The sequence below is a fragment of the Clytia hemisphaerica genome, unplaced genomic scaffold (assembly GCF_902728285.1).
Source record: "Clytia hemisphaerica strain Z4C2 unplaced genomic scaffold, Clytia hemisphaerica genome assembly, whole genome shotgun sequence".
In the NCBI taxonomy this organism is placed as follows: Eukaryota; Metazoa; Cnidaria; class Hydrozoa; order Leptothecata; family Clytiidae; genus Clytia; species Clytia hemisphaerica.
In genome coordinates this window covers 705058-727441 of record NW_027103761.1, presented here as the reverse complement: position 1 = coordinate 727441, position 22384 = coordinate 705058, and the positions used below count along the sequence as shown (strand labels likewise).

At 37.8% G+C, this 22384-nt stretch overlaps 1 protein-coding gene across 2 annotated transcripts in view; it reads right to left on the bottom strand.

Moving 5' to 3' along the window:
- The window catches only part of LOC136805634 (uncharacterized), a 65222-nt gene that overhangs the window by 4426 nt on the left and 38412 nt on the right, over positions 1 to 22384 (bottom strand). For both annotated transcript variants that reach the window (XM_067062210.1, XM_067062211.1), the window contains exons 52-75: positions 22111 to 22367; positions 21521 to 21663; positions 20697 to 20759; positions 20318 to 20414; positions 19713 to 19892; positions 18847 to 18980; positions 18106 to 18318; positions 17547 to 17696; positions 16744 to 16848; positions 14774 to 14881; positions 13403 to 13565; positions 12534 to 12652; positions 11510 to 11565; positions 11276 to 11361; positions 10269 to 10379; positions 8999 to 9186; positions 8243 to 8294; positions 7197 to 7387; positions 6692 to 6757; positions 6258 to 6355; positions 5418 to 5561; positions 2857 to 2937; positions 1840 to 1944; positions 843 to 970 (exon numbers count right to left, since the gene is read on the bottom strand). In XM_067062210.1, coding sequence (XP_066918311.1) covers positions 843 to 970; positions 1840 to 1944; positions 2857 to 2937; positions 5418 to 5561; positions 6258 to 6355; positions 6692 to 6757; positions 7197 to 7387; positions 8243 to 8294; positions 8999 to 9186; positions 10269 to 10379; positions 11276 to 11361; positions 11510 to 11565; positions 12534 to 12652; positions 13403 to 13565; positions 14774 to 14881; positions 16744 to 16848; positions 17547 to 17696; positions 18106 to 18318; positions 18847 to 18980; positions 19713 to 19892; positions 20318 to 20414; positions 20697 to 20759; positions 21521 to 21663; positions 22111 to 22367 — 3038 coding nt within the window. The remainder of the gene's footprint in view (positions 1 to 842; positions 971 to 1839; positions 1945 to 2856; positions 2938 to 5417; positions 5562 to 6257; positions 6356 to 6691; positions 6758 to 7196; positions 7388 to 8242; positions 8295 to 8998; positions 9187 to 10268; positions 10380 to 11275; positions 11362 to 11509; positions 11566 to 12533; positions 12653 to 13402; positions 13566 to 14773; positions 14882 to 16743; positions 16849 to 17546; positions 17697 to 18105; positions 18319 to 18846; positions 18981 to 19712; positions 19893 to 20317; positions 20415 to 20696; positions 20760 to 21520; positions 21664 to 22110; positions 22368 to 22384) is intronic.

Genomic DNA, 22384 nt, shown 5'->3' with positions numbered 1-22384 from the left:
AAAACTGTTTAAAGTCAATAAAACTTACTGACAGTCAATGAAAAACATTGAACTTGATCTTAATTAATGTTTTTTTGACCTAGTAATGCTTGTGTTTTAAGGCCGGTCTCCACTTGCACGCGCTGCGATCGCATCTTTTGACTTCAATCATGACGTTCTAAATTTAGATTTAGAACATTGATTTAGAGCGCCATGGCTCCAATCCTTTTTGCTTCAAAAAAATGCCATAAAAATCTAGCGCGCACTCGAAAAAAAAGTTGAACACATTTTAACTTCTTTCAACCGTTACGTCAGATCGCGCCAATGGAGTTGCTTCATTTTTCTTTTGACCCATAGCGCGGTAGCTTTGCTCGAAAAAGTGCGATCGCAGCGCGCACATATGGAGACTGGGCTTAACGATTCTCATAAAACAAAGGTGTAATACCAACTAAATTATATGAGTTTACAACGAATCAAGCTATTAGGGGCTATCAAAGAACCCCTTGGTCAATGAAAGCAGCCTCCAGGGCTTTTCCAGAAATAGTCCGTGCCCCCTGTTAAGGATTTTGGATAACCAGGCGGTCAATGATTTTTGCTCAAAAGTGAATATCCAATCGATTAAATATCTACAAGGGAGCGGATATCCAGGGGGTTGAGCATATTTTTAAGAGTGGATATCCAGTAGGTTCGATACTTCGAAAAATCAATATCCTCAACAGTGGGGGTTAAATTTTTTTCCGGAAAAGCCCAATAAGAAGAGACCCATGTTGATAAAATAGATTTCAAGTTTTAAATTGGAACCAAGGAGCGTGTACAAACGAGTCAGTAATATTTTCAAGGACATAAAAAAGGTAGAAACGAACCAGGGTTGCATTCCGTTGGGAGTTTACAATCTCCTTGACCATCATATCTGATGGTGAAATGTTGCCATGAATCACCAGCAACTTCTCCACCGACCACAGTCTTTCCACTTAAATCGACCCTCATCTTCCTGAAGACAAAACAAATAAAACATTTTCTGAAAATTTCAGGATTCATGCAATTCATTGCAATATCTTGTGACATTACGTCATGGACCCAATAGCTGATTGGTTGTAAAGGCCGGTCTCCACTTGCGCGCGCTTCGATCGCACTTTTTTGAGCAAAGCTTCCTCGCTATTGGTCAAAAGAAAAATGAAGCAACTCCATTGACGCGATCTGACGTAAGAGTTGTTCAACTTTTTTTTTCTAGCGCGCATTTTTATGACGTAATCTTTTTTCCAAGCAAAAAGGATTGAAGCCAAAAGGTGCAATAGCAGCGGGCGCAAGTGGAGACCGGCCTTAAGTGACATAAAATCAGTCAATACGTCACTTTCAACCAATCAGCTGTTGGATCCGTTGAAGAAATTGCAATGGTGCATATCATGAATTGGAAGTCAGTGATTTGTGATCCTTGCGGCTACTGGTGTGAAAAATAATAGTATGGAGAGCAGTCTACGATGGTGGTCAGATTATGTTGGCACGTGAGGGTATTTTAGCAATTTACAGAATCTAAAGTTCGGGCGAGAATGACATTTTCGAGCTTTCTACTTTATTAAGTCGGATATTTCGATTTGGGAGGGGTATAATGGCTTCCAGACTTCTCAAATTTTTGACGTTTTTGTAACGTCATTGGTCGTTTGAAAAATGAAGCAATTTTATTGGTCGAAATTGACTTAACGAATGATTTTTTGTTCGCGCGAAACTTTTTTATGACGCAATCTTTTTTTCAGGGAAAAAGGTTAAGAAAAAAACTGTCGCCCATTTCGCGCGAAAGTGAAGATACAATGAAAATCTCGATCAAAATTGACATGGTAATATTTTACCACCACCACATTTTACCTGTCATTAAGATATATACAAAGCGAAGAGCCTTGTGTACAAATGATGGGCTGTTTTGTTCTTTCGTAGTTTGCTGGTAGCTTGATCCAAAACTTGACCATTAAACTGAAATAATGCAAATGAAAAACATTGACGCGATAGTAATAGATTTCTGGGAGGGGTGACAAAGTAGAATATATGGCACACCCTCTTTGCTATGTATGACTTCTTAAAAAAGAAGAACATTTGAAGGTTTTGTTTTTAAATAAGAGTGATATTTGCTTACTCGTCACCTTTAATTCACAAGCTTTTCACTTTGGATTGACACAGATGTGGAGCAAAATTGGTCAGAAAAAGGAAAAGAAAAACATTTTTTTGCTTATATCAGCATAATATAACAATGAGCAGACACTGTCCTGATATGAGATATGTGACTGATATGAAACGGGAACACTTATGTAAAAATAAAACCTTTAAGCGAAATCTTGATCGGCGAGGCGGCCATTTATTGGTGTTTAAAGTATTTTGATAGGGATAACTCAAAAGGCCTTCTTTGTGTCCCTAATCTTTCGACATCCTTTATCAAGGGATCGCCCCCCCTCTGCTCTCCCTGTCACCACGCAATGGGCTCTTCCAGAAAATGTTCATACATAGGGGGTGGAGGATATAGTGTAAACTACAAAGATTTGCCTTGTCCGGGGGGTAATTTTGCTCTGTTTGAGGGTAATCTTGAATGTCCAGGGGGTCAACTAATGCTTGTCCAGGGGGGGTTAGACCAGCTGTCCGGGGATCAAAAGTCACAATGTCTGAGGGGTTAATTTCCAAAAAAATGTTATATCCTCCACCCCCATATATATTCAATTTTTTTTCTGGAAAATCCCAATGAACAGAACAATGAAGAAGAAGGTTTTAATTAAGAGTTTCCACTCTTTACTAAATTTTCCAAATGATTCAAGTGACTTTTGCATTGATAGGCGTTTTAATGAGAGACTACAGGCTGTCATGGCAATCAAAATAATGTTAGGGAATTTTCAATACCTGAATTCGATTTGCAATTGTTGGAGGTCGGGTAAAATGACGTAACTGTCGTTTCCGTTCAAAGATAATGCCATGTTGCTTCTAAAAGAAAATTAAAGATGGTTCCCTTCAACTAATACAGTACACTCTCGCTTATTCGAATAAATATCATTCTGATCTTATTCTCTAACTAATTCTCAGTCCCTTTCAAAAGGAAACCCCCGTAAAATGTTCTCTATGATTAGAATCTTTCTGTAATTCGAACAAATTAGACTTCCCGTCAAACTTATTCCCAGTTCCCGTTAAGGAGAAACTATCCTAAAAAACTTTGTATAATTCCAATCTCTCTTTAATTCGAAAGCAATTAAAATTCACCTTTCCATAAGCGAGAGTCAACTGTAGTTTCATATTACTTTAGGAAAGGTGAGTGGAAATGCAGATATAGAAGAAAATGTATTAATCTTTCTCTAATTCGAACTAATTCTCAGTCCCTTTCAAAAGGAAACCCCCGTTGAATGTTTTCTATGGTTAGAATTTTTCTGTAATTCGAACAAATTAGACTTCCCGTTCGAGTTCGAACTAGAGAGTGTTAACTGTGTTAACTGTATTTGTTTATTCGTAGGCAGTGAAATAAAAAGTGGATTGGGTCTGTTGACTTCCTGTTTGAGGACCCCACTCACTTAACCCTATTTTTATCAGGGGGGGGGGGTGTTTTCCACCAGGCTGGCACTCTTTTGCTAATAGCTCACTGAAAAATTTTTTAACACTCTGAAAATTTTTGACTTTTAATATAATCCTATTAGCAGCATGTATACCAAATTTTACAATTATACACCGACCAGATCAGGTTTTATGACTTTTTTGTGCAGGCATATCATAAAATCCAGCTAAAACCCTGTAAAATCCCAAAATCTTAAATTTAGCATAACTTTTGATCTAAGCCCGGGGGGGGGGTACTAGGGCAAGATGGGTTACGGGGATGCTCCGCTGGTCAGGGTACCTTTTTGAACCTCCACGAGTCCCAGGTAGGGTAGCAAAAACACCAAAATAGAAAAATCAGTCCCTCGTAGGGTGCCTATTTTTGGAAAATTTGGGGAAAAAGTCGAAAATTTGAGAAATTTTTGGAATTTCAGTCCCATTCAGGGTCATTTTTTCGCAAATTTCGAGTCCCACGTAGGGTCCATTTTTCGAACCTTAGCGGAGCACCCCCGTCGGTCGACAAGGGTAGTACCCCCCCCCCGGATCTATGCATCCAACTGACTTCAAATTTTGACAGGTTTTAGTTATCAATAATAAATTTCAAAAAATATTTAAAAATTTTCATAATCTGCTGACGTCATCAAAAATGACGTCATTGTTTTTTGAAAAAAATTACTCATTTTCTGCATGGATTTTAAACGTCAATTTTTTTAGTATGTTAAAAACCGGCAAATGTGTTAAAGATATTTATTTTGACTTTTAGAAATTCAAAACAGAATTGAAAAAGCTCCATTCGTTCAACTTTAATTCTTCTTTTATTGAATAGTACTTTATCATTGGTCAGCGATAATTGTGAAACTTTGTGATGACGTCATCACCTTTATGATGACGTCATCAACCCAAATTTTTTTCTATGGATTCCTTTTATGGTAGAGAACATTTCTGCCAAATTTCAAGTCCATATCTTTTCTAGATCAAAAGTTATGCAGGGCTGGTGGAAAACAACCTTGATAATACAAAATCCGAAAAAGCCTGATAATAATAGGGTTAATTCATGATATTCATCACGTAATGTTTTCTATGGAAATACCCCGGTTTTTGCCAGTAGGGGCAAAATTTATACAACTTTTGTCTAGTTTAAAGTTGCCACTACTGGCTAAAACCGGGGTATTTCCGCAGAAAACATTACGTCAATGAGTATAATGAATAAAACCGACTGATTTCCTTAATACTGTCAGGAGGACCTAATGCTAGGTCATCTTGTATATTGGATTTCAGCAAATGATTCAACATTTGAGACCACGCGAAATAGCCATCTGAATCCATAATCACCCTTTCGTAACCCGTTAATGACCCTAACAAACGGAAAGCATTAGATGGCCCATCAAACGAGCAGTTGCATAACGTGTCCTAAATTTAGACGAAGCATCCAATATAATGGTCCGCACAGCCCCTATAAAAAGGTCAAGCTAATGGCAATTAAAAGACAATTCTAAAAAGACAGTTCTTCAATGGTTCGAGTCTGTATCTTGGTTGAGCAGACAGCTCTGCCCGAAGTTCAGTTAAAGCTCTCTAGTATTTCTACTGCTATACTAACTTGTACTAGAATATGCATTATAAACGAATAGTCATTTTTATGTTAACGTTAAATATAACTTTTAATAGGAATTCAATCGAATTCGCTTTGTCAACATTCTGATCTCTACCTGAGCTAACCGTTGAGTAAGGTCATTTGATAAGAACCAATTTCGACCAATCATTTAATAAAACACAATTTGAGCCAGTTGACAATACCTATGATGGGTTAATAAAGCCAGTAATGAGTGCGTGTACAAAATAGTTAAGAAGTCAAAATCTGCTAACAAGAACGAACGGAAGAATACCTTGGGATGCATTTGGCAGTGAGTCGTGAGAAGATGACGTCACCTTGGCCATGCGTATAAACGCCCAGCCGCCCTCCTGTTATCAACTCGTCGTGGATGTATCCAGAATCAGAGATCACTTCTTCACCTTTCTGCAGTTTGAATCTGTCATGATGACAAATTATGATGAATAGACGATATCAGCTTAACGTGAAAACTCGTTTTTATGTGAAGCCGATATCGTCTATCAAGCTCTAGTTAAAACGGCCCACTTTTCACCTTGCCTATTCTAATTGTTTGAACATGCAAAAAGTGGGCACAAAGTTGCAGTTAAAATCTTTGCTCGAAAAGGCTTGAAAGAAGACATTACATTGACGTCAAAAGAGGGCAATGCATTTACTTTAGACAGCCAACTTTATTACCACTTTAATTAACAATTAGAATAGGCAGGGCGAAAAATGGCAACCGCGCTCGATAATCAGAAGTATATTTTAGTACTTTTTACAAAAATGACTACAGTAACTAAAGATATGGAGTAAATTTGAACATGATTTCTTTAAATAACTGTTATAAAAGGTTCTACTATTGTTTTTTTTCACAAATTAAAGCACTAGGCTTCAAAAATTTGGGCAAAAATGGGGTACCCCACAACTTAGCCAAATTGGATATCCTGCTTTTTAGACAAAATTATATTTATATATTCATATCATATTCATGATATGCTCCACAGCAATGACTTCACGAAATTATGTTTTTTTTTCACCCAATACGTCACTTTTTCCATTGTTTAAGTGACGTATTGGGTGGAAAATTTTAAAAGTTCTCAGAAGACTCTCCAGTGGTGCTTATCATGAATTGTACCTCATCCTGCTTAAGGAAGCTTGGAACTGTATTTTGAAGATATAAGATTCTCGGTGTTTCCATCCCTCCATGCGTGGATCTTGCCATAACAAGTCAACCTGGAACGTTGCCAAGAAAATGCAAAATTTAATTTGAGGTGTAAGGAAACCAAATATGAAACTTCTACACAGCTTTGCCAAAGGAATGTCATTCGAATAGACCTTTTCATAAATTACGTCGCGAACATCAGTTGCCTCATTTTGAAATTATTACCTCAGCTGATTTTATAAAAACTATGTTCTATTCATAAAAAAATAATTTAATGTCTTAAGGAACATAATCACCATGGTAATTGTATAATGATTGTAACAATAGGCAGACACTGCCCTGATATCAAATATGTGTCTGATATGAAACGGGAACACTTTATGTAAAAATAAAACCTTTAAGCATACCTTATTCCAAGTGTCAGAGGAAAACCATAAAGCACTTCCCAATTCTCCACCGTTCGAATTTACTCGCTGAAGAAAAGATGGAAACGATAATTCGTACGTAAATCAGAATGAAAAAATTGTTGGTTTGCCGTCACCCGACCGACCCTACCTCGAAACCTGCCAAAAACCCAAAAAATTTTATTGCTATTTTAAAGAAGATTTTTTTTCCTTCCAAAACTTCAAACAATAAAAAATCAAAACGCGTATCTTGTTTGTCTCAAGCATAAGAATCGTAAATTCCCTGCTTGCACTTCTGTTATTTATTCAAAATTACCTAAATGTAAACAAACTGTTAACCCTTCCATGGACGAAAATTTCATAAATCGCCAAAATAAAAAAAAATCCGACCGCCCGACCCACCTCCAAAATCTAGGGTCGGGTGACGGCAAACCAACAATTTTTTAAGCCCAGTCTAATCAAATTGGTCTCGCCTAACAGCAGATTCAAATAACATTAATTTAAAAACCTTGATTTGTATCCCTCTAGTTCCAGCCAGATAACTTGTGTTTCCATAATTCTTATTCTCATTTCTCCACATCATCACATAAAATCGTTTGTTGTTTTGATAACCGAACACAACTCCAGCATAATCGTCACCGACGTCCGTATTGACGTGCAAAACGCCGGAATATTCAACGTCACTGTAACTCTGTTTCCCTGTAAACATCCAAATTAAACACGAGCTACAGTAGTATACACAATAGACAGCTCCAGGCTTTTAGGCCTTACTTTTTACTATAGGCACTGCTAGTGATCAGCCCCCCCCCCCCGGTCAAGGGGAAAACATTATGAAATGCTTTCCATAATTCAAATTTAGCGAAATTTTAGCAAATTATTTTTACACTGATAAAATCAAAAGATGTCCTGAGGCTAAACGATTATAACGGACTTTTCCAGAGTGAAAGTCGAAAGTTTATAGCCTGGTGATGAAAAACGGTTTCTTCCTAGAAAGTCTTTTTATCCTGAGTAATTAAATTATAAACTTCGTGATTCTTTTAGGGGTTTGAGGTTTTGCAGTCTGAATCGCGGACTTCTACAAAACCACCGGTAGTATAGTTAACAAAGCACGAATATCACACATTCTTTCAATTCTCCCATAGTGTGGATGACCTTTTTAAGGGGGGGTTACAACTTTTCCATAAGTACTTTATAGGGGGGTAGAAGATTTTCCGAATAAAATGGGGAGTTTGAGATTAAGGGGGGGTCAAGTAAAGAGGGGGTAACAACTTTTGGTGTGGGACAACTAAAAACAAGTGTAGATAGCTAAATTTTCGCCTGCTGCGCCATCATGTTAAACTCTTTTTTCTTATAATTTTAAATATAAATTTCAATGTTTTGGGTTTTGAATGACTGGTGGACTGCTGCTGTAAATAGGACGGGTTCGAAATTTTTTTTAAAAATAGGGGGTGGAGTACACATATAGGGGGGACAAAATAAAAATGCGCGGGGGGTTCGGACCCCTCTGCACGTTATGTCTCCGTTCCTTCGATGACTAAATAAATTGAAACTTACCAAGTAGAAGGGAAGGTCTGTTTGTCGCTTGTAATTGTTCAACATCTCGACCCTACACGAGATTATGGAGGAAATCGTTGTTTGTTAGTGACGCAATTCATGGTATTCACCATTGCAATGTCTTCCACGGACTGATTGGTTGAAAGTGACGTATTGACTGGTTTTACGTCACTTTCAACCAATCAGCTTTTAAGTCCGTTATGTAGTGTCAGAAGACATTGCAATGGTGCATATCATAAATAGTTCATATGGGGATCCTTTAGATATTGATAAGATAGGGACGATGATAGCTCACGAGGCTGGAAGATTTGCAAACAAAACACCATACAGAATTATTTGCATATTATTCATCTAAGTAACACTTTATGCAGCTTTAGGTTGATCTAAAGAAACTGACTTCTGTAGGTCTTTAATTTCGCGCATATTGGTTTCTAAAAAGCAACTCAAAGGTACAAAAAAAAGCACTTTTTTGTTTATATCTAGGGTAAAGTCCATCTACACTATGGGCAAAGGAAACCGAATTTCGTAAACAGACCTAAAGGCCGGTCTCCACTTTCGCGCGAATTTCATTGGGCAAATCTGACGGAACGGTTTGAAAAAATTGAACTTCTGTCGATTTTTTATTTTTTCGCTCGAAACTTTTTTAATGACGTAATAATTTCTGCAGGCAAAAACGATTGACAAAAAGTTCTCGCTGATTTTCGCGCGAAAGTGGAGACGGCCTTAAACATGCAAACATAAAATCGAAAGACTCACATTACTGTTGACTCTCCAACGAGCTTTAGGTTGGTCAGCTTGTGAAACATCATCCTTTGCCAAGTCCACTTGTTGGTTTTCTTTGAACGTCAGCATGTGAAGGTTGGAATTGAAAGGACAATGATCGTCGGCGTCGGGCACCTTGTCACCATCGTAATCATCAACACATGCTAGTCCGACTGGTCGAGCTGTTGAAAAGGAAATGCGATTTCCAGTCAAGAACACCATCAAAAACTAATTCAAATTCAAATTAATTCAAATTAATTCAAATTAATTCAAATTAATCATCAAAACGTCCAATGTTATATCAGATTAAATAAAAAAGTTTCCTTAAAGACGCGAGTATTGACAGTCCGTTAGCAATCGACATTTTCGTCGAATTTCGGCTAATTAGACTATATAAAATAATCTAATTACCTTATGATAGACTAATTTGATGGTGTTCTAGACTGATTTCGTAAAACAAAAGTTTTCGAAATTTATTAACTCCAGGCAAGAGTGTTGGTGCCCTGTATTCCAACGTGCGCATATGTGCGATGTTAGCTTTTAAAGAATCTTGCCGTGTATCGGTTCTGTTAATACCGAGGGCGACGGTAGGTGAAATCGATACAAAACAAAGTCGAAAGTTGATGTGCGGCTCTATATCGCCTTTGCTCACCTAAACAGACGACGGTATCTTGGTGTTTTTACCATCGTCGAGCAAAGTGGACGGTGATTTTGGAGACGTGTCAACTTTGCTTTATACCGTCCTCCTCGATTTATCTCGAATACATAAACTCGGTAATGTCACTCCCCCCGCAGAGACAACAAGACACTAGTGAAAAATGTCTCAGACACGAAATGGTGCGTAACTATAAGCAAATCTTACTTCACATAACTCTAAAAACAATCAGTCATAGCTCCATCACAAAACCATACAGGGGGTGGACGAAATTTGCAAAAGTACCCTCGGAAAGATTCTTTTCATATCTTAAAGTGAGAGTGGACGAACTGAAATCAGTCTTTTACCCTCTGGAAATTTCAGAATAACTTTTAGCCCTTTTTACCCCTTTTTTACTCCCTGGAAATTTTTCTCGGATTACCCTCTGGAAATGTTTGTCCACCCCCCCCCTGTATAGATATAACATGGAATGGCCCATTTTTTAAATCTGGAGCCTGCTCAAAAGTTTTAGACATTGTAAGATGCAGGTTGAGAAAAAAATCATAGGAACAATAATGGGTTTTAATACAAAAGAGTAAAATTGCTATCGACAAACAACCTCCGCCTTACCATCCATATCATAATTGATGGTGTGTCGTTGATCAGGGTTTGGAACATAAACACAATTATCGTCCACATCAGCAATATTATCGCCATCTTTATCATTGTCGCAAACGTCCCCTATGATATGTTATAAAACGATTAAATTTTTAGCTTACTCAATTTTTGAATCTTTCTTTGGGCTTACAAATCAGATTTTTTTACCCTCCTCACCATCCAAAGGGCTTATGATGCTTCCAGCTTATCTACTCTTCCTCGGCGGGTGGGACTCCGGGTGACGGCTAGTATGGATTCTAACGTTCTTAGTAAAGGTGGTTTACATTACAGTGCTGAGATGACATAGATTTTACCTTAGTACTTAGTACCTTAGTACAGTGCAATGTCCATATCATGAGATTAAAGCCATAAATCGATTAAAGGGGTAATGATAGGGTTGTTTATAAATATAGATGTTTGGCCTACGAAATCTAAAAAAATTGCCTAACTATCTTCCAAAGTTGAGATATGACAAGATGACCATTTTTCAAATCTCTAAAAAAGTGTTCTTACACAGTTCTTACGTTGAAATTCTATAGTTTTTTTTGCTTAAACTTGAAACTTGAAAATGTCAACTTTAGAAAATAGGTAGACCAAAAGATTGATTAGGACTAAGCATGAAAGGAAGTAGTCTGTACACAGGCCCGATATCTACGGCTTATTTCAAAAATTTCATTGCCTTAGAGGGTTTGTTGTCATTGTCTTTTTCTGATTCGAGATTTTTCAAACCCGCCACTGCGATGGAGTGTTTGTGAGAGAGGGGAGACGTCGAGAGAAGTGTTGTTGTTTATAAATCATACTTCATCGCAGAGGTTTTCCGTATGGGAATTTTTTTATCAAATAGACAATGCGCACAGAGTGTACTACGAAACGATAAACGTGAGATACACCCTGGTACAGAGTAGAGAGGAATCTGCATGCCGTCAAACCATCTGATTATACCTTTAAAAGTATCATTCAATTTGAAGAGCTTTGGATACCTGTACCATCTTGATCAGTATCGGTTTGTTCAGCGTTGGCAATATGTGGACAATTGTCGTAATCGTTCGGTATGCCATCACCGTCCCTGAAGTGAGAAAGACGAAGATGTTACTAAATTTAATGTTGATAGAGAAAATAAAAGTAACGTAAGTCAACATTGCAAGGTTATGATATAAATTAGTAATGAATTTAGATCACCAGTCATAAAACTTGAACTTTCTCAAAAGACTTACGAGTCTTTTCTAGTCCCCTCGCACACATTTCCAAAACCACTTTCGTCGTCATCGAGCTATGATAGAAAGAGAATGAGTAATGTTCGATAAAATTTAGTGGGAATGTTTAGTGAAACCTTATTGGTCCTTTTTTATGTCAGATCCGATTAGGCGCCGGCCCCTTTTACGTCGGCTCTCATTACGCCAAAGCTTATTTTTTCAACTTTTAGACCGGCCCTACTTTAATTCTGATTCCTTACACCGACCCTTAATATTCCAGCGACGAAAGAATAACACCAATAAGGGCCGACGTAAAAAATAGCGATAAGGTAGTAACAACAACTACCTCTTCAAAAAAAACAAATAACAGGAAGTATCACATTTCCAAAATGCAAACCCCGCCCAGGTAACGGTTTGGCGGGGTCATAGCGAGCACCTCACTAAAAACCGGGATTTTTCATCTCGTTTCTTAATGAGTTCCACTTTGACGATTTTCGAAAAATAGAAGCCTTTCAAGTGTTTTGACGCAATTTCGATTGTTTTGCTACTGCAGGAGCTTCGAAAGTTAAAAGTGACGTCAAAAAATCGAATGTTTAGAGCCCGAAAGCCCGGGCTCAAAACATTCGAAAAAGTCGCAAAGTGGAATAGACGTTAATTGCGTAAAAAAAACGCGGGTGACGTCTAGTATAGGCTAGCGGGGTCACGACTAACATAACTTTTTAAATTCCCCGCGATGCAAATGACATATACGCAATTCACGAATAGCAAATCGATCTGGACCATTGGAAAATGTTAACATCTGTACACAAACCCGATATCTACGACTAATTTCGAAATTCGTTGCCGTAGAGGGTCTGTTGTCATTGTCTTTTCTCGTTTGAGATTTTTCAAACCGACCGCTGCGATATGGAGTGTTGGTGAGAGAGAGGAGACGATGAGAAAAGTGTTGCTATTTAAAAATCATACTCTATCGCAGAGGTCTCCGTACGCAAATTTCTTTATCAAATAGACAAAACTCACGGGTTTGATATCCTTCAAAATCTACCTGATTATTATTGGAATGTTTTGGACAATTATCACAAACGTCTCCCACACCATCCCCGTCTGTGTCCTTCTGGTCAGTGTTGACATGAAATTTACAATTGTCTGATGATGTAGTGACACCTGAAAATCAAAAGTTAAGCATTTGGTTTCAAGGGACCCGTTTCATATAAGACACATGTTTCATATCAGACACATGTCTCATATCAAGACGATGTCTTCGTTTTGTATATTGTGCTGAATAAACAAAAAATTGTTTTTCTTTTCCTCTTCCTGACCAACCTTGGTCAAATTGATGAGTAAGCAAAAGCCCGTATAAAGGTGTTCAATATTTCTTGCCCTTCTTAAAACTCTCTGTAAATGACAATCCTGATATTTCAATAACATTAAAAATATGGATATCACCATAAGGAAGAAACTGAAAACATAGACTGGCGAAAAAAGAAGCAAACTTAACATTTTACAACAGCTTGGTTACAAGTAATATATCGAGTAGAAAAAAAACATAACTTCGCTAAGTCATTACAGTGGTATCAAAAATAGGTGGTTAAGGTATGCCTTAAGGTCGTTGTCCAATTAGCCTTTTTGGTCGCCCAACAACGCGCATGGCTCGAGCGATTTGGTCGCTGAGCACTAATTGGCTACTTCGGAAAGAACAATAGAAGAGACGTGCAGCTTTGCGCACAAAGTTGAATTTTTTCAACATTCAAAAAAGCTCACGCCGTTCAAAACGAAAAGCCTTGAAGGCTTAATTTATTCAATTAATGCAATAATCGAGCCGTGCACGTTGTTCAGCGACCAAAAAAAGCTAAGTGGACAACGACCTTTAGTACAACACAGAAAACAATCAAAAGAAGAAATAATATATTTTACCGTCATTATCAGCATCATCATCACACGCATCACCAACGCCATCTCCATCCACATCTGTTTGTTCACCATTCTTCACACTCACGCAATTATCACACGTGTCTTGTACACCATCACTGTCACTGTCTGTTTCCGCGCGTCGTGATCGGGTGAACGGGCAGTTGTCCTAGAAACAAAGTTTATTAGATCATACTTAATAAAGGCTGCAATTGCACCTTTTCCCCTCAATCCTTTTTATTTATTTAATTACGTCATAAAAATGTAGCGCGCACCTGAAAAGAAAGTTGACTACTATATTTCAACTTTTTTAAACCGTTACGTCAGATCACTCCAATGAAGTTGTTTCATTTTTCTTTTGACCAATGAAGTGAGAGCTTTGCTCGAAAAAGTAAGATCGCAGCGCGCAAGTGGAGACCAGCCTTAAAAGTCGATGCAGAGGTTATTATCGTGATTGAGTAATAGAAACAATCCAGCCAATTTGACAACTTGGTCAAAATCTTAACTAAAATTGTGAAACCTCATTCCGTAAAGTATCTAGGAATTATATAAACGACTCGCTGGTTCAAAAGGAATCCGAGTCTGCTGTTTGCAAAAGTAATACAAAATATTTTGCCAAAATGTTCAAAAGCCAGGTTCATTCATTATGGTTCTGCATCGTTCCAAAATGTAATGATGTCATTCCATTGGTCAGAGATGACGTTAGTCCCAAAATGTGCCAATAGAATGGCTTTATATAATATTGGTAAAATACAGAACAGCAACTTTCGAACCAGCAAAGTATGGGTTAACCTGACATCGACGAAAGCTTATTAAATCAAACTTTACTTTAGTTAGAAGGGGTCTGGGTCGAATCTGGGGTCTTATGACATTTTTACAGGTCTAAACCAAACTCATTCCATTCGAAATAGACGGTGCTATCGTTCGTTAGAGGGATAGTAAACTACAGCCATCACAGCGGTTTACGGAATATATAGTGTCGTTATAGTTTGGTGCAAAACACCTTTGCCATTGCTTACTCCGCCCCAGGCTTATCACCGTTTTCACATTTATCCCGCTTCCTAAACTATTCCCTTTCTATAGTGATCTTGTGCAGACTAATGTCAATTGGATAAAGAACCTGGTCAGGAAACGTAAACAAAAAGGTTGAATTTTTGTCACGTGATCAAAACGAATGGGTAATCTACAGTCTGTTTGCTGGGTGACGTCACAACGGCCACTCCACTGCAGTGGCTTCCTAAAATTATTGACCAATCTCTGACGTTAATTTTGATCATGTGACCAAAACGAATGGGTAAAAAATCTCAACCTCGAAAAGAAAAAGACTTCCAGACCAGATTTTTATTCAATTGACATTGTGTAGAGGAAATCACTCACTTCTTTATCAGGGATATTATCATCATCGTCATCATTATCACAAACATCACCTAACGTATCTTGATCGTTGTCCTCTTGTCCACTGTTCGGTACGTACGCGCAACGATCCTGAAACGGAAGTAAAGAAGAAGAATTGGTCGAAGCTTCATACCGGATACCCCATCTAGAAGACGTAAACCAACGTCATATCAACGTCATTTAATCATGGATATTCTTAGCTTTTTGAGAATAGTCATCCAAAAATAATTCTTACGACAGAGGGGGGGGGGGGGTCGGTACTAAAATCTCAGAAATTATGTTGTTTAGCGACATGACAGTATACCCAACAAAAACTTGAAAATCTTTTCATGGGGTACTAAAATACCAAACAGGTGGTACCCGGACTAAAATTAGTAAAAAAATTGGAAAGTCTCTGTGTCAAAAATGTCCTCAAATATTTTAGTATAAAGCCCCCCCCCTCTCTGCTTACTATGTTCTTAGGTTACGAACAAAATTCAACCTAAATTTAATATGAAGTACACACCTGAAGCATAAAATGGCATTTTTGTGAAAGTACTTTTGAGCCTTACTGGGGGATAATTGGCATTTAAAAGATAAAAATGCTCTGAAATGACATTCTTTAGGTTCAGTCGTCAAATTCAATGATGGTGTTATTCTTACCATATTCTAAATTCTTTTGGTCGATTTGATCAGGTATATTCTTATAAAGTATATTCTTATAAAGAGAGTGTTCGTTTCGGAGCAAGAAAACGGAGCAGTTCCGTTCCGATGAAAATAGTAGCGAGTTTATGTATTTGCACTTTTGAGGACGGTAAAGTGACAAACCGGCAGAAAAACCCGCAGTTCTGACCCACAAAATCGAGGACGGTAAAAGTTCTGATTTACCGTCATCCTCAGTCAGTCAGGATGTAGACAAATTAGAACCTTACCGTCTCTGTCGCAGAAAAAACACACATATATAAACTCGGTAGTGAAGCGAAATCGTTTCGATCCGTTTTGCTTTATAACGTCTTCTTTTTTGACGTTTTCAATTTTGACGTTCACACATTGTTTCGATACCGTTTCGTTTCGAAACGATACAGAACCGCAACGTGTGAACGTGGTCTGAATGTTATTTCATTTTTAGGGATTCGGAAGTATACCAAAACTGATCACTTTGATATCAATAGAAGGAATTTAGTGCAGTGCATTATTAGTCAAGTATTATGCATATGTAAGTAGTCTGGTAAGTCGTCTCATAATTATACCTTCCAAGACCGATATCCAATTGTGCATCTGTTGAGATTAGTTGTGCGGAATGTTAGTTTAGATTTGTTAAATAAATTTCCACGCATGTATGAGCTAAACAAAACAAACGACAAGGTTATTATATAAAATATAATCAACACAAACTTTTAAAACAAGAAAGTTTAAACACACGAGACTATAGATACATTTATCTTAATCTCTTAACAGAACATCCACTCTGAGCACAGCCTATAGGGATGTGGTTAATGCAGAGGTGCCAACCCCACGCATTGCATCACGCAATTTTTGAAAAGTTTGATTTCTCACACATTTTGGATTTTTGAGAAAAATTTCCCCGTTTTTTCCGATTTTTGAAAAAAAGCTGCCCCGATTTTCGGAAAAAACTTTCTCCGATTTCCATTTCGGAAAATTGGAGAAACCGGGCTAAGATTTCAGATTTTGCTTCAAAATTTTTATCTCACGCAAAATGAACAACTCAAGTTGGCAGGTCTGCTAATGGGACGATCTGACCCAGTTGTTCAGCAAAAGCAATCAAAACCGCGTTGCTTTTCGTTTTAAAACGGCCCGCTGAGCTGGACAGATTCAATCCTGGAGGTATGGCCTTCAGAGTGAATACATGTCAAGCTCCGAGTATCAGAATCTGCTCGAGTTATCTACAAAAATATGGCGAAGTAGCGTAGTTTTGATCTATTAATATTCCTTGAAGAATACGGCATGCTTACTAATTTGCAACTATTTTCGATACAAGCGGCACCAAATGACGTCACTCCATCATAATCGTGATCCAAGCCACATATTTGGCCGTTGCCAGCATAACCTTCTTTGCACTGAAAGAAAAGTAAAATACATGTTTCAAATTGAGGGGATTGATGCATATATTTTCTTAAAAATGGAAAGCTTGGAAGAAGAATAAAGTTTACGCAGGTTTACGACGCATCAATTATATTCGCTAATTCTACTCTTGAATATATTTAGGGATTCCATAGACAAAAAAAGTAAGAGTACGGACGCTGCTGCAGATTTAAATGAGATAGAACAACAGAACATGGAAAAAAACATCAGTGATATCGTCAAAAACATCAAAATGAACAAAGGACAGCCATCAGTACCCTTTTTCAACAACGTAAGCTGAAAATAACATATACACCAAAGAAATCGCAAATTGATTTGTTAGAAGAGCACATGTCAAACTATTTGAGCGCAGAAAAAAATTTGAAAGTAAGATCATTACAGGGTGTCCCGAAAAAAAAGGATCGAGCCGTACCACTTCTATAGAAAGAAAATTCTTGTGAGTGTTTCGCTAAATTTGCAATGTTTATCAAAGTTTCTCTCTGTGGCATATTAATTGTCATGAAAATTGTAAAGAAAGTTAATTCTTTTTTTATCAAAATGACTGTTGTAAAAACAATTCTTGTGCTGGTATATAATTTCTTACATTTTGTTAAACACACGCAACAACCTTCTACTAAAAATCATGTTCAAACTCGATACATTTTTTCCAGACACCCTGTAGAAGTGAACGTACCACACAAGTGAACTTTCGACTTCCCAACGGAATACACGTGGCATTTATATGACAATTATGCTGACCAGTGGCACAATAATCACCAGATTTGCATCCTAAATAACCATCACCGACGTATCCAGGTTTGCACTTACCACATCTGTAACTACCCTGAAAATGAGATGAAGAGACTGAATGAATATTTCCATATTATGTGAATGGAAATCTTTATCAACTAGGATTTTCTGGCCTATAAGAATTTTGAAAAAGTTTGCGAAAGGGGAAGCCATACCAAAGGTCCGGGAATCAAAAAACTTTCCGGGGGGGGTTTCCAGGTAGGGAGGGGGGTTACAAATTTCCAGGGGCAAAATTCCCAGGGGCAATTTTCCTAGAATCCTCCACCTGCCCGATGATGGGAGAAGAATCTCTCAAAACATAGACAAACGTAAACCTCGTGATCCAAGTCAAGATGAACTTCCAATTTGAATAGAGGTCGTTAAACTCAAACTAATTTATATTGTCATGGGATGCAAGAAACTAGGCTTTCCAAGTCAGCAAGTCAACCGATGAAAAAACTTACAAGAGTGTTTATACACTCAGCATTCGGATCACACGAGTGAAGCTCAGGGTTTTCACATTCGTTGATATCACGGCAAAACTGTCTCTCATGAACCACCTCACCGCCCACGCCGTGTGGGGCGTTACCAGTAAAGCCTGGTGGACAACCAGCACATTTGAAACCAGGACTCATATTGATGCACGCGCTGTTGTAACACACGTTGTTGTTCGTGCACTGAAATAAAATATAAATGAGAGGAAAATGAACATTTTCCAGAGAAGGAAAAATTAAAAATTTCATAGAGCAACATCGAAGGTAGTACCTTAAGGGAAAAAACCGCGAAAAAAGCAAAAATTGGTTCCGGCTAGAACCCGCGAATAATAAATTTGGCTGTTCTTCATAAAAAAGAAAAACCCCTAGGATAATGAAAAAAATATGGCCAAAATAGGGCAAAACCACAAAAATTGATCCCCACAATAATGCGATCTTTGGGATTTTTTTTCGACCGCAAATATTACTTCCCACTAAAATTAGTTCCCTTAAGGTATTGAAATGTTGAAGTTCTCAAGGTTGTAATTTCAATTCAATTATTCTAAATAAAGAACGCCATGAATTCAATGTTATCATTGAAGACTTATATTGATGCAAGTAGTGCAATGAAGGTAAGGTGTAAATGGAAAGTTTTCATAAGATAAAAATAACACAATAAAGAAGAAATCAAAGTTTAAAAGAACAATATCGGGGCTGCTAAATTGAAGTTACCTCATCGACATCTTGGCAAGAAGTTCCATCTCCAGAGTAACCATTCGGACACTTTCCACATTGAAATGATGCACCACTTTCTCCAGTATTGAAGCATGATACGCTACGATAACACGGGTTTCGATCACAACCACCTGTCAAAGAATAATGGTGAAATAGTAGGGGGCCAAGCCTGGGATTTGAAGTTCAAAAACATACCAACGTCAGTACGACCAAGACGAGATTTGACAGTTAGTTGGTTTTAAAGCGGCTGTATTTCTTTGTGTGTTTTAGTCAGAGAGTTGTTGTAATACAATTTTCCGCTTAGAATTTCATGCTCTATCAGATGGTACCAATCATTTTCGTTTATTTTGATTTTTAAAAATCAGCTTTTTCTCTACACCTTATTTTCCCTTGCAGTTTTGCCTATGGCGTCACTATTTTGGTCATAAAAAGTTTTCCCGGGCCTAACCCACGTTCTCCCTCTCAAAAATATCTTGTAATATACTGTTCTTCGGAATAGACTAAAAATGGCTAGGTCGTAAAAAAGATGTCACGGGACCCCAGGCTTGGCCCCCTACTATAAGACTCATACCTACGATCTTCGTCATATTGCTTCTAGCCTGCGATAATAAGCAAAACTTGCCCATTATAAAGAACACCATTTTTTCAAAAAGCTCAAAAAACCCTTTTTAGCCTTCTTTTGGCTAAATTTGTTTTCTAAAATCGAGCCTCGTCATATTAATTCAATGATTTACCATTTGGCATCGTTGTACAAAAAATCTGAAAAATTGAATGAAGGGTGAACGAACGAACGAACGAACATGCCGAAAGTTACTGGTTCAAGAAAGATTGTGTATTGCAAAGAAATAGAAATTAGTGCTCACAGCTTCCTGGAGGTACACATGTTTTACACATCGTGCATTCACCGGTCGAGAATTCTTTGAACTGACATGGTTCACAAGACGTCTTCTCGTACGTGCTTCCGTAACCGGATGGACAACATGTACATTGGATGGAGTTACTGCTGTTGCTAAATGATCCGGGTGCACACAGTTGACAAGGACCTAATGATGTATAGGGAATGAAGATGAAGGGAGATTAAAGGGTTTGTTTTTAATTAAGTTGATATCATTTGCATCGTTACTCATTAATTCTAAATTACAAGCTTTTCACATTGAATTGACACGGACGTGAAGCAAGACTGGTCAGAAAGAGGAAAAGAAAAACCATTTTTTGTTAATATTCTGCACGAAAGCGAATACAATATAACGATAGGAGAAACCGGCCGGATATAAAATATGTGATGTGTCTTAAATGAACGGGAACACTTATGTAAGACTAAAAACCTTTAAAGTTTAGAAGACATTAAAAAGTGCTTTTATGTCTGTCTCTAGCGCTTTAATAAAAGTACTGAGCACCTTTCTTTCTTTAGAATAAGTATATAACCAGTGAAAAATGAGGTGAAAACATAGCCCATAAGAAGTCATACCTTTTCCTTTACTGAAAGTGCCAGGTCGACAAGATTGTCTGATTCCTTCGTAACAATAATATCCAGGCTGACATTCAAAACAAGATTGCGGACACCACTGCGAAGAAAAAGGAAATGATGCTTATGGAACATTGATCAAATAACGTAGTTATTAACTGACCACACGTTTTTTTATAAGAACATTCAAAATTTTTAAAGCCTATAAATGTTCTTAACATGTTGTTATTTTCACCTTTGCTTATAAACATTTTATGTTTCTTAACATGTTGTTATTTTCACAAAGAGAGACTGTACATTTTTTGATGAAGAAGGTTTTTTTTGGATTGACCGAAACTTAAACAATTAGAAAAAAAAAGGAGTACCATTGCAGTCAACTTACCGTAGTATTACATTTGACATAAGTATTTTCTGCACATTTCCTGAGGATACCGTTATGGCAAAGCTGAAAGTGGAAAAAAAATCGCGAGCATATAAGAAGAGAATGAACGTGAAATCCTGGGATTTATTCATGATATGCACCATTGCAATGTCTTCTGACATTACATCACGAACCCAATAAGCTGATCGGCTGCAAGTGACGTAAAAACAGTCAATACGTCACTTTCAACCAATCAGCTGTTGGATCCGTGGAAGACATTGCAATGATGCATATCATGAATTGCTATCTTAAAGGCCGGTCTCCACTTGCGCGCGCTGCGATCGCAACTTTGGCTTCAATCATTTTTGCTTGGAGAAACGATTACGTCATAAAAACGCAGCGCGCGCTTGGAAAAAAAGTTGAATGTATTTCAACTTTTCTTTCAGGCGCGCGATCGTTACGTCATATCGCACCAATGGAGTTGCTTCATTTTTCTTTTGACCAATAGCGTGGAAGCTTTGCTCGAAGAAGAGCGATCGCAGCGCGCACAAGTGGAGACCGGCCTTAAGACAATAGGTATGAATTCTTGATATTCATGATCTAATCTTTTCTTTGATATTGATTTCGGAAAAGATAAGAAAAGATTAATACAGAAGTCCAAGATATCTAATTCTATTATATTACATCACAAGTTATTAAGCTTTCTTTTTCGTAAACCCCCGGTTTCAATACAAAATAGGTTAGCCGGCAAAATTGTTACGTCACACATCTATTGTTTAGGCGCAAAGGCTACATCATGAATTTCAGTGATTTTTGTCATGAATCTAGCCTAGTTCTTTACTCACCCATCCTTCGGGGCAAGGTGAACACGAAGATGCGAATCCATACGAGAAATAATGTTTGGTTTCTTCATTTTGAACGCAATTTAACTCTTGACCGTTTCCTGGACAGAAATATCCGGCCGTGCATTCATAACATTGATCTTCACCTGGAGAATGTGTGAAAGTCAACAGTTTTGGTAAAGTAAATTTGCGAATACAAAACATAGCGTTCTCCCCCTGGATTCAGGGGGTGGGTTTTGAGGCCATAAGGACGCATGGGGGGAGAGAGAATTTTCGTTGAAGCCAGGGTGGGGAAAAACGAGGGGGACATCTATTTCAACCAGCAATATTACGGTTTAAAAACAGCCATCGTTTCCATTTATTCTTGAATTAGAATAACCTAGGGTTGGCGAATTCGGGACCTACGCTAAGAGAGCCAAATTTTTAGTGAAAAAGTGCCATTAAAGGGAATTTTTCCTAATTAAAAAAAATGTCTTACCCTAAGAGAAAATTTGGAAGGTGCAAACCGACCCTTATCGTCTACACATACCCAAATCCTTTTTTTGCTAAGTGCCCCGTCCCCCGGGAGCATGAAGTGTAGATTTTTCACTTACCATATCTGAATTTGGAGGTATCATTAGTGGTCATCCCAGGTGCTGCAAAGAAGACCTGGCCTGACGTTTCATTGACCACTATCCGACCCGTCTTATCACAGCTCGGTGCATAACTCATACTAATGGAGAAGAAATCTCCTCGTTTAGGTGAGCCGTTATCGATGGCATACAAATTGACGTGGATGGTCCACTCTACTGTTTTGTTCTCCCACACCGTCTTCCCGTTGTTATCGAATGGTGTATGCTTCAATGTCGGTCTATGGAAAAGTTAGAT